The sequence below is a fragment of the Natrix helvetica genome (assembly GCF_964273705.1).
Source record: "Natrix helvetica genome assembly, chromosome: 1".
Classification (NCBI taxonomy): Eukaryota; Metazoa; Chordata; class Lepidosauria; order Squamata; family Natricidae; genus Natrix; species Natrix helvetica.
The window spans coordinates 221,403,644-221,415,814 of record NC_138548.1 but is presented as its reverse complement, the minus strand read 5'-3'; the positions used below and the strand labels follow the sequence as shown (position 1 = coordinate 221,415,814).

Here is a 12,171-nt window from a genome sequence, read left to right as displayed (position 1 = left end):
TTTGTGTAACATTGAATGAATAATAGAAATTAGGAAATCTCGTTTGCTATCTGCCATTTACTCTTCTTTGTTTGAAGTCTGTGTCCAATAAGTCAAGCCATAGTGAACAACTTTTTTGCCCACCCACCTAAAAAAAAAAGCTTTGTGGGTATGCGTGAGAAGCTCTTGATTTTGTGGGTCAGGATTGTTTGCCTGATTTCCTAACTGCATGGGAGGAATTGAAGACCTGTACATGCCCCACTGGGCTGGGCTTTTGGGATCCTCGGTAAAAGAATGAGCATTGTTCTACTTAGCCTGGGATTCTATCTATTCTTTTGTTATTGAACACATTAAGAAAACCCTGAGTAAAACATATTGCTGTTGAATTGAATAAAACTAATCAATGTTACCCTAAATCTTTTTGTGGTCCTTCAGAAAGTGTGGGTTCCTATGATCTGTTAAGAATGCTGTCACTCCAGAGAAGCTTCATCTCTGAGCACTCAGAAAGATGAGATTTATTGCTGATATCTGGCTTGATGATCCATGTTTTCTTGTAGCTCAAACACATCCTCTTCTGACATTAAAAGGGGAGATGGGGAAGGATAGGAACCAAAGTAGCAGAAGCAATTACAAGCATGGAAAGATTCCTTTCAACATTTGAGCAGTTTTTTAAAAATCTGAGGAAAAAAGTTACTGTTTTTATTATTAAAGAGGACAGTCTTTACAGTTGCACAATTCTGGGATTAACTCAGTTAAATTCAGTTGTGGCCTTAGATCAATAATATACTGAATATTTAGCATGTAATGTACACCCAACTGCGGATAAACATGATTTATTCAGTAAACCATATTTAAACAAGCAACATTGTATGATCAGCCACTTTTCCTCAGCCTGAAGTAGAGTGAAAGGAATCATATACACTGGCTGCACATTTGGAGAAAGAGTAGCCTAAAACAGAATACAAGAGCTACTATATAGAAGTTCTTAATGCATTTGTTCAGCATTTCCATAGCAATTCAGACAAATAGAAATGAAGTAACCCTATGACTAATCAAGTTTTCATAAATGTCAGAAATAAGTAAGCTACATTTATAACTATCAGGAGCAGAGACAATTTTAAAATCTGTTTGCTATCATGAGTCATTTACCTTTTCAATAATTTTACTGAAATACATTCCATAAAAGAGGCAATTAGAAATACCATCAGTAGAATAGTTCCATTCTCTAATTGCCTAAGGGAGGAAAATGTCTTGCAGTAAGCCATGAGAACAGGCCCTCTCAAACATTTTGGGGGAAGACACTTTGGCTCAGCCATTAGAAAGGTGGGGTGGGGTAGGAAAGAATCCAAAATCTCAAGAACTGAGCTGAAAAATAAAAGCTGAATCAACTATCACTTTTAGTGGTTCACTTCCACCAGACTCAGAGTAGGGTTTTTTTTTTATTTTAGCCTCTAATAATTTGTTTTAGGCTGCCTTTTAAGATTGTGGAATTGAATCCTTATATATATGCATGTTCTTATGTCTTTTGGGGGGAAAGACATGTGCATATAAAAACACCTTTCAAGTCTCTTTGATAGTCTTTTTAATTCTATTTTGTAAATAGATCAACCTTTGATGGCTGATAATTACATTTCTACAAATATTAAAATTTATGTAAATTGTGACAACCAGAAAAGAAAAAAAAAACATGAAAAACACGGGCTACAATGCAAAGGCACCTTATCTGTAATAAGTTGCTTCAGCTTCTTTGTATGTATATATTGACCGCTTGTAAATAATTTTTATTCATCTGTATCTTATATTTATACAGGTAGTCCTCGACTTACAACCAGAATAGAGCCCAACATTTCAGTTGCTAAGTGAAACATTTGTTAAGTGAATTTTGCCCCATTTTATGACTTTCCTTACCACGTTAAGTAAATCATCACAGCTATTAAGATAGTAACATGGTAGTTAAGTGGCTTCCCCATTGACCAGGTGGTCACATTATCCAGGACACTGCAATTGTCATAAATGAGTCAATTGCCAAGCATCCAAATTTTTGATCCTGTGACAATGGGGATTCTGCAACGGTCGTGAAAAATGGTCATAAGTCACTTTTTTCAGTGCTGTTGTAACTTTGCACTGTCACTAAATGAAGTGTTGCAAGTGGAGAACTACTTGTATTGTTGGCTGCTCAGAGTAATACTTCTTTGAGTTGGGAGACCTTGTAAAACTTGAAATGAAGGCAGATGGAATCAAGAGAGACGCTAAAGACAACCTCGCAAAGCATTGCTGCAAAAAAGAAAGAAAGAAACGGGAGAAGGGCAAATGAACAGCAAAATTAGGATTGAAATAACACGGCAACCGCCGTGTTTATTCAAAGAGATTTAACCACCGTGCGACCCTTCACCCTCCCCCAGATCGTCGCTCCACCGACTTCAGGATTCCCGCTTCGCGTCACTCCTCTGCTTTTTGCCCGCCTCTTCCGGTACGCTGCGTTTGAATGACGTATTATGTCATGAATAGGCGAGGCGCATGCGCACTTGCGTCCGCGGCCTATAGTTTCGGTTAGCATAAATTACCGGTCGGTATTGTACTCAAATGTTGTTGATGATGCAACGAGGGACGTAAAACTATGCCAAATCAGCTGTTGACTCTGCAGTAATAAGACTGAAGATGTAACTCTTGTTCCGGGAAATAACTTAATTTGCCGTGTGTCAGCCGTACTAGAGTCCTGTTAATAAACAACGCCTTCTCAACAGTTAGTTTGAACCATCAGCTTACAAGGTGTGGGGGGAAATGCAAATCTTTTGCCGGTGGAGTAAGTCGGTCCAGGGAGATTAAAGGGAGACTTAAAAAGACGATCGGGCTTTATTAATGTAGAAGAAACACGCAGATGCAGCTTTTTCCCCTTCCCCTGCTTCTCCGCTAATTTTATTTTTTAAAAGATATTTCGGGACTATTCTGGAATTTTCTGGACGGAAAGGGGAAAACGGTTACCTCTCCAAACCCCCAAAATGTTTACCTTAAACTGTCTACCGTCGATCTCATCCCATTCCTAAGAGGTCCATAAAGGGGCATGCATAAGTGCACCAGAGTGCCTACCGTCCCTGTCCTAACATTTAATCATACTCATTTCATTCATACTCATGTTTATTCTTATACCTGTTATCTTGTAAACGATTGACAAGTCAAATCAAATAATCTGCATCTTGTTACGCAATCTCTCAGGGTGCGAAACAACAACAACACCCCCAAGCATCTCGTGCTTATTTAAACCAATAAAATAAAACGCCATTTCAAAAAATGAAATAAGCTTTCTTTTTTAACCAGTAAAAAGCCACCGCCAAACTGTCAAACCTTTCACTGCATAGCGCCCCCTTTAAGCGTCGCCTCTCCAATTTGCCGGGGGGGGGGGGCGAAACCGGTTCTCTGAAACCGGAAGTTTGACCCTTTTCGCGATTGCGTCGGTGGTTTGCTTTCTTGGACCGTACCAAGAGCGGCGAGAGGGAGGAAAAGGCTACCCGCAATTTCTATTTTAAAAGCCTTGGAAAGGGTTAAAAGCCTTTATGTAAATGAAATTCAGGCGTTTCTCCCAACGGGCGGGCAGAAGCGACCTTGGCCAAGAATTATTACTTCGGGGTCGCCCTTGAGGATGGTTTTTCAAATCCCTCTCTCCCATGTTGTCTTAGTTGGGCCGGTCCGAAGATTAAGTTGCCTGTGTAGGAAAGCACCCAGATCCGGGACAGGTGAGTTGCCAGCTGTTATTCCCATCGGGCACCCCCCCTGCCTCTTTATGCCCCCCTCCCACCTCTCAGGAGGCGCGAGCCCTTGTCCGGTCGGTTGCCTTAGTTACCGAGGGCCTCGTCCTCCCCCCCACCCCCGCCTCGAAGAAAGCCTAAGGAGTGTTTTGGTCACAGCACTGCGGAAGTCGCAAGAGGCTTACCACCACCACTCTCGGGGCTGCGACCTGCGTTAGAAACAAAACATGTTCTTTCCCTTGGTGGGGGTTCAAAAGCCATCGTGGTGTATTGGTGAAAAGACTGAAATATATGGGTTTAAATGTCCCAGCCAATCGGGTCATTCGGAAGTAATTCAAAAATAAAAAGTGACCTCATGTAGGTCACTCTCTACAGATTAACAGAGTTGGAAGGGACTTTCCAGGTCATCTAGTCCAACAACAACACCATCCCACTCAAGCAGGAGACCCTACACCATTTCTGATAAATGGCAGTCCAATCTCTTCTTGAAAGTCTCAAGTGATGAAGCTCCCACGACTTCTGAAGGCAACTTCTATTCAATTGGTGTGCATTGGAAAATAGCTTGAGCCCCTCCTCCCTGTGGCAGCTTCTCAAATAATGGAACACTGCTATCATGTCTCCCCTGGTCCTTCTCTTCACTACACTACCCATGCCCAGTTCCTGTAACCGTTCTTCATGTTTTAGTCTCCTGTCCCTTTGTCCCACTTCTCTGCACTCTTTCTAGAGTCTCAACATCTTTTTTATAGTGTGGTGACCAAAACTGGATGCAGTACTCTAGGTGTGGTCTTACTAGGGCTTTATATAGTGGTATTAATACCTCACCTGATCTTGCTTGTACACCTCTGTTAATGCAATTTAGGATTGCATTGGCTTTTTTGGCTGTTGCCGAACACTGCTGGCTCCTATTTAACTGGTTGTCCACTAAGACTCCAAGATCCCTCTCACTGCTGTGAATTTCATTTTGAGATGAAATTCAGTGTAATGTGAGTATATGAGGACAAAAACGTCCTTACTTTTATTGTTGGGTCCATGGGTGGCCTTACTTGCAATTTGCTTTCAAGTTACAGTGCTGCTGGGTTGAGGACTACAGTATTCTCCCCAAGGTGCTTTTTCAAAAGGCAACTAGACTTCTTTATTTTTCCTTGAAGACATTTTGATTCTCATCCAAGAAGCTTTTTCAGTTCTTGGATCAGAAGTGAAAAGTCTGTAAGGAAAACAAAGAAAGTCCAGTTGCCTTTGGAAAAAAACACCTTTGGGACAACCATGACCTGGATGACTCCATAGATGTTGAGGACTATTGCATCTTTCAAAATTCTTGGGAAATGATGGGGGTTCTTTTTTGTTTGATGATCCGTTTAAACCTCTTGCACTTGATGACACAAGATACTGGGTTGTTACCATTTGGGGCTCTATTTACTGATTTTGTTTCCAAAGAATTAATATTGGTTAAAAAGTAACTTGTTAAATTGGTTTGAGGAATAAACCGAAGCTTTCTATCATTATTGTTTTGGACTGTCTCACTTTTCAGAATTTTTAAGTTTTAAAACTTCTGTGAAGTTTAAAACTGATTTTGATTTGCCTCAGAGTGCTTCGTAATTTATTCACTATCAGCATTTTTATTAGAACTTTGTAGTTCCAGAAAACTAGGACAATTTGGAGCAGTTCTGAAGTTTAAGACACCGATTTAGTATGGAACTCAGAAGAATTGTAAAATCCTCAAAATGGCCCATTTCATGCTGTTCTTTAGAACAGTTTGGAACCAGACATTTTCCACCTGCTCATGTCTATCTTCTATAGTTGCTACAGTTTTCCAGTCGGCTCATGTAGCTTTTTTTCAAGAGTGCTTGCTTATTTTTCCTTCGCAGAAGTCATAATGAACTGCCGTTCAGAGGTGCTGGAGATATCAGTTGAAGGTCGCCAGATTGAAGAAGCTATGCTGGCACTTTTGCACACCATATTACTTCATCGCAGCACAGGGAAATTCCATTACAAGAAAGAAGGAACCTATTCGATTGGGACAGTTGGCACACAAGATGTTGATTGTGACTTCATTGATTTCACCTATGTCAGGGTTTCTTCTGAGGAACTTGACCGTGCACTGAGAAAGGCTGTTGGAGAATTCAAGGTAAAAGTTAAGTGTGTTTATTTCAGAATGATATGTGTTTCCCTGTTGCTTGTTCAGAATCATTCTTTGGCCAGAATACAGATTCTAGACAGGCTGTTTCCAGGATTAATCCAAGATGTTGGCTTTATTTTACAGATTGGGATTGGAACATATCTGGAATTAATGTCCAAAAATTCTGTTTCTTTGGTCACCTCATGGCTGCTGCTGTGTTGCAATATTTTGGGGGAGGGCTTATTTTCGGGGGAGGGCTTATTTTAGCAGATGCGCTCAAAAGTCCAATTTGGCTTATTATCTGGGAAGGACTTATTTTCAGGGAAGCAGAGTAGGAATATAAAATGTCTTTGCTTGACACTAAAAAGACAATAAGGAACCATGCTAGGCCACATATTTAATCCTTTTGAAAGGTGTAACTCCATATAAAACTCTTTGAATTCTGCTCATCAGGATAGGTAAACTATCTACTAACAGCATCCCTATTTTATCTGGAGTGATCTTCAGTTTGTTGCCCCTTATTCAATCCATTACTGCATCCAAGGACTGATTCAGCAGTGTCTCACATAGACCCCTGTGAAAAAGTGAGGTAGAGGTTAATATTGGTATGCTGCTAATTTATTTCATATCTCTCAGTGAATGTATTCAGTGGTTCCATGTAAAAATTGAACCGCATGATGGATAAAATTACACTTACAGGACTAGGCAGCATAAACATCATGAAGAAGACTGTCTAGGTATGAGTTCAACCACTCAAAGCCCATTTTACTCACTTTTAAAGTGAACAACCTTTCCCATAGAGTATCATTGTGGTGGTATTAAGCAAGAGATCCAAGAGAATCAACAGGGTTGCACTCTCCCTGTCTCTTTCCGAGCAAAAATCATCCAACATGATGGCCGAGGTAGTTTCGGGACCAAAACTAAGTCTACATTCTTACTGAAAGGGAAATAGATTTCATCCAAGAATGTCTGGATGTGATTAACCACCATATGCTCAACCCCCTTGGTCAGGAGAGGGATAAGAGCTGTGGTGGCATGGTTAGAGTGCAGTACTGCAGGCTACTTCTGACTGCTGATTGCCAGCAGTTTGGCAGTTCAAGTCCACCGGCTAAAGGTTGACTCAGCCTTCTATCCTTCCGAGGTCAGTAAAATGAGGACCCAGATTGTTGGGGGCAATATGTTGACTCCAAACTGCTTAGAGATGGCTATAAAAGCACTGTAAAGTGGTATATAAGTTTATGTACTATTGCTATTGCTTTTGGCCTATAAATGTTTACATTTTTTTCAATAATCATCTCACTGCAACCTCCTTTAATAAAGCTTAAGACCATTCCTCGTAACAACATATTTATAATCTTCTGGTTCTAGAAAACACTCCCCATCTACTACATATACTAAGCCATGAGAAGCAAAGATCAAACAAGCAGGTTTTGTCAAACACAATCAAGTACCTTGTCTGCATCACTGAAGCCTTAAGAACTGAAACTCATCCCAAAAAATCTGACAGGACCTTGGACAAATAGTAGAGTCTGTCATGCCAAATTAGACTGATTTTGTCCTTGAAGTATCTAACTGACATGTCCAATAACTATTTTTTTTCATATAATTCATATGTGAGACAGACCCCTGAACTCCTTGCATCATTCAAAAAAGTTCCACTGGTGCTGAGGGTACACAACAGAAGGAGAAAATAACCCTCCAATGTTGTCACAGTATAGGCTCCATAATGAGTTTTTACTAGCATTCAATCAGATTCAAGATGAGTTTTCTTCTACTTGTGTTTTAGTCTTCCTCCAACTGCCCGCTTTGCCCTCAGCTGAGATGTAGACCAAGGGGCTGAATTGGGAAGAGATTGAAGAGCAATTGTTTCAGCTGCTCTCATACTTGTAGCCAAATATTTGACAGAGATCATAGAAAATGCTTCAGAGCCTTCTGGAAGCCATTGGAATCTATCATCTTCTGAGATGGTGGAGTTCCTCACCCCTGCAGTGAAAAATAGTCTCTGCAAGCATCATTTTCAATAGAAAATAATATATGACAGAATAACAGATATAAACATAGCCCCCTTTTCAAACCACCACCCTCTTGCCCACTAGGGAAATAAAATCCAGAGTGTGGCTTGCTATTTGTGTTGGAGCAGTAACAAGTTAAGACAGATTCGTCATTATCAAGAGAGTTATGACATTTTGAGTGGCCCCTTTAAGGCAGTCCCAGTTTAAATACAGAAGACTTCTAGAACCAATATTCTAGAAGCCCTACACATCAAATCTGAAACCATCTCTAACAGCTCAGGCAGGGTGCATCCCGATCAGCAGAATGGACAGTACCAGCAGAAACTCCCATTTGAAATGTACAATACAAAATGCAAACATTCTAGATTGCCTTTTGAATAGATTTTTTTTTGGGGGGGGGGGAGAGAACTTTAAAGCGAGAGAGTTCTTTAAAGAACTTTAAATTATATGCATTAACTCCTATGATCACAATTTCAATATTGTGTTAGGAGTATCATTATTGAAGAATGTGCATATTGCTAAGGTCCTGAGGATGTTATCATGTACAGCTTTCCACTGCAAAAGTACATTATGGTCAATAATCATTTTATAAGTGGCCACTTTTATAAGGCAATTATTCTTGGCTATATCTTTTAGGTTACATTGTTAACAATCTTTTCTTCCTCTTCCGCTGCCATGAAAGTAAATATACTACAGGGCATTATCTTTAAAGGGGCGCCACTAGATACTTTATACTGCTGCAGGCTAAATGGCTATTGTTCAAAAAACTGTTCTATTTCTATCTTTTTTTCAGTAAATTGGTAATTGCTTCTTTTCCTCCCCTAGATAACAATTTGAGTTGCCACTTCTGTAGCTGCATAAAAGCTGTAATTCATTGCAGTTGCAAGTCACATGACTGGACCTGATGTTTGTTTTTTTACTTTTTTTGCGGTGGTCATTAAGTTTCTGTTATAGGTATTTTTTGTTGCAAACCAGAAGTAAATGCTGGAAACTGGCAAAAAATATTGCAAAATGTCATGTGATTGCAGGAGGCTGCAAATAGCCATAAGGATGAGTCGATTGCCAAATGCCCAAAATGCAATTGTGTGTGTGTGTGTGTGTGTGTGTGTTGCTGTTATAACTTCAAAAATAGATGATAAGTAAGTCTGGAGAAGTCAGTTGTAACTTCGAAAGGTTGTTAAATGACCAGTTGTAAATTGAGGTCTACCTGTATTAGAAACAAGTATTGAGAAAATAGTCTATGATTGAAACTATACCCATGTGTTAAGACCTACTATATTAAGGACTCTTCTTCAGGTCTTGGCATATGAAAACAAAATTGTCTTTGTGTCATTAGTGAGATTTCAGTTTTAGAATATCTTCTCTACAGAAAAGGAAAACATCATTGAGCATGGCATAACTTTGTTCCAAATAAATATTCATAAGATTTTATTATAAATATACTGAAAATATAAACCTATTCCAGTGAAATATGGAATAATGCTTTTTTTCCCCCTAGGACGCATTGCGAAACTCAGGCAGTGATGGGATGGGCCAAATTTCCCTGGAGTTTTATCAGAAGAAGAAATCACGCTGGCCTTTCTCAGATGAGTGCATCCCTTGGGAAGTTTGGACGGTAAAGGTCAATGTAGTGAGTCTGGCTAATGAGCAGGAACGGCAGATATGTCGTGAAAAGGTGGGTGAGAAACTTTGTGAAAAGATTATCAACATTGTAGAAGTGATGAACCGACATGAGTACCTGCCCAAGATGCCTACCCAGTCAGAGGTGGATAACGTCTTTGATACAGGGCTGAGGGATGTTCAGCCCTACTTATACAAGATTTCTTACCAGATCACTGACTCACTTGGGACCTCTGTTACCACCACCATGCGTCGCCTCATCAAGGACACCCTGGCGCTCTGATGTCTAGGATATCATGGACCAGACATTTTTGAAAAGCAACACAAGCAACTGGTTTTCTGCTCTCACCTCCCCCCAGAGCAACACATCCATTATTCTTAGAAAATTTTGGACTCTTGACACCCATACATCCTGTTCTCATTCACTAACTGTTACAGGTTGAGGCTAGAATTAGCTTGTCCACCAGTTCACCAGATCCCAACTTCTTTCAATTGCAATAGAGACTAGAAACCAAGAGTCCTCTTCAGTGTCTGTTTCTGTTAAACTAAATTCCATTAGATGAACTACAGTGTGTCTATGGGAAAAGATGGCTTGCATGCTTCATAGGTATTTTGGTAACATCTAATATGCCTAAAATAATACCAACATTTGCACTATCAATGAGCAGTAAACTAAAATGTAAACTAGAGGCCCTGATTTCTTGATTTTGAGATCTTCTACAAGGCTGCCAAGGCTGACTTTTCTTGGCAAAAAGTGTGCCTTCCTTTCCTGATTACCTAATTGTTAGCTCATCTCTGGCTTTGGAATAATTAAATCTGTTAACAAGACATTTTTGCTTCTAGGTGCATGTCTTCAGGGTGGGAATGTTTAGAGGTTTCAAGCCTTCCCTCTTTTTTGTAAATAAAATTACAAAAAAGGACCCTTTCCACCATACTTATTTTTCAAAAGAGTTTGAAATCGGTAGCCTGTATTTCTAGAGAAAGAAATTTCATGTTTTGTATATATTTCACCAGTGTAATATTATATGTATAAAATAATCTGAGAATAAAAAGAAAATTCCTGTCTTTTGTGACATAACTTTCTACAATACGAAGTACAGTAGCTTTGACCTAACCTATACTCAAAAAGATCTAAATTATTCCAACTTGTTTAACTTTGGTTGATAATCATTGAAATCAGTGTCAATCCTGATTTCAGTGTTGAATTCAGTTATGCTTCCTGATTTGTTTTTTGAGTTTCATTTGGCAGAAGCAAAGCTTGGAAATGCCACAGAAATTCACATGATGAATTTGAGTTATTTCTGTCCTCAAGCTAGCTTTCTTATTGAGACATAGTAAACAATATAAAACCAGATATATATCTGGGATTTCTGATAATTAGAAAGAATGTCTAGATTTATTTCCCACTAAAATCTTGGCTTGTGAATATATTGGTAGATATTGTAATCCAAATAACATGTATTTACATAATAAGGCGAACTATTAACAACCCCTTGCTTATCCAGGTATATGCATTGTAGAAGCAAGTTTTTCACTTGCACAAAATTGCATTAATAGTGCTGAGATAAATCTTAATCACTGAGTTTAGAAAATTATGTTTACCTTTCTGGACAACATGTGGCAGACATGGCTGAAATATACCTTGGAAAATTAGATTTATCCCTAGTTGTTTAGTCCATTGAAACAGTGAACTCTAATGAGATAACAGAGAGCCACTTTGGATTAGTGGTTAAACCATCAGGCTGGAAAAATGGTCAGCCTGACTTCTAGTCCCACCAAAGCCAACTGGGTGATCTTGGGTCAGTGACATTCCCTCAATTCTTAAGGAGGCAACAGCAAACCATTCTGAAGAATCTTGCCAGGAAAACTACAGAGACTTGTCCAGGCAGAATCAAATATGATGGAATGGAAGGAGAAGCGAGGAAAAAGTGAGATAAACCATTACTGTATCTCATAAATGGACAATTGAATGATAATACAAGAGACACTTATAGTTTTGCAAACTTACTAACTGGTATAAGGAATATTCCTCAAATTATCATGGAAGATCAAATATCAGCTTCAATGTGGAAAAGAAAGCAGGATGGTTTGTCCTAAAGTTTCGAATATGGTATATCTTCTAAATTGATCCCAAAACGCAGATGTTAGGTATGTGGTTTGCTACAGTGTTAAAGTGAGCCCCTGATCTTTAAAATACAAGAAATCTTGGTACTGTACATATAGTTTTATGGAAACTCTAACATACACCCCATCTTAAACAGCTAGCTTGCTTCTTCCTAAATAGTGATTGTAGCTGTTCATTATCAAATTTACACAGATTTGTTCAGAAGCCTGCCTGTGTGTTATGTACCACTGATTCTCTGGAGAGTTAATATTGTTACATCACAATCCTTTGTACAGTTATACTGGAAATTTAATGACCTAATTAAACTTTGATCAGAACTATATTTTATATCAGTGATGGCGAACCTATGGCACGCATGCCACAGGTGGCACGCAGAGCCATTTTTCAGGGCACATGAGGTGCTGAGTTCACCCTTTTTTAAAGCCATTTTTCGCCCTCCCCAGGCTCCAGAGACTATAGGAGCCTGGGGAGGGTGAAAAGAGCCCCCCCGGAGGCCCTCTGGAGGCTTCATGAGCTTCCCTAAAGCCTCTGGAGCGCAAAAAAACGACCCTACAGGCAAACCAGAAGTTCGGGAAC

At 39.4% G+C, this 12,171-nt stretch overlaps 1 protein-coding gene across 1 annotated transcript; it reads left to right on the top strand.

Annotated features, from left to right (window-relative positions):
- Positions 1–3,417: 3,417 nt before the first annotated feature.
- ATG101 (autophagy related 101) lies at positions 3,418–11,488 on the top strand. Its single transcript, XM_081969151.1, has 3 exons — positions 3,418–3,710; positions 5,588–5,847; positions 9,349–11,488. The coding sequence occupies exons 1-3, from the start codon at positions 3,617–3,619 to the stop codon at positions 9,751–9,753; spliced, it is 759 nt and encodes a 252-aa protein (XP_081825277.1). The 5' UTR covers positions 3,418–3,616; the 3' UTR covers positions 9,754–11,488.
- The last annotated feature ends 683 nt before the right edge of the window (positions 11,489–12,171 follow it).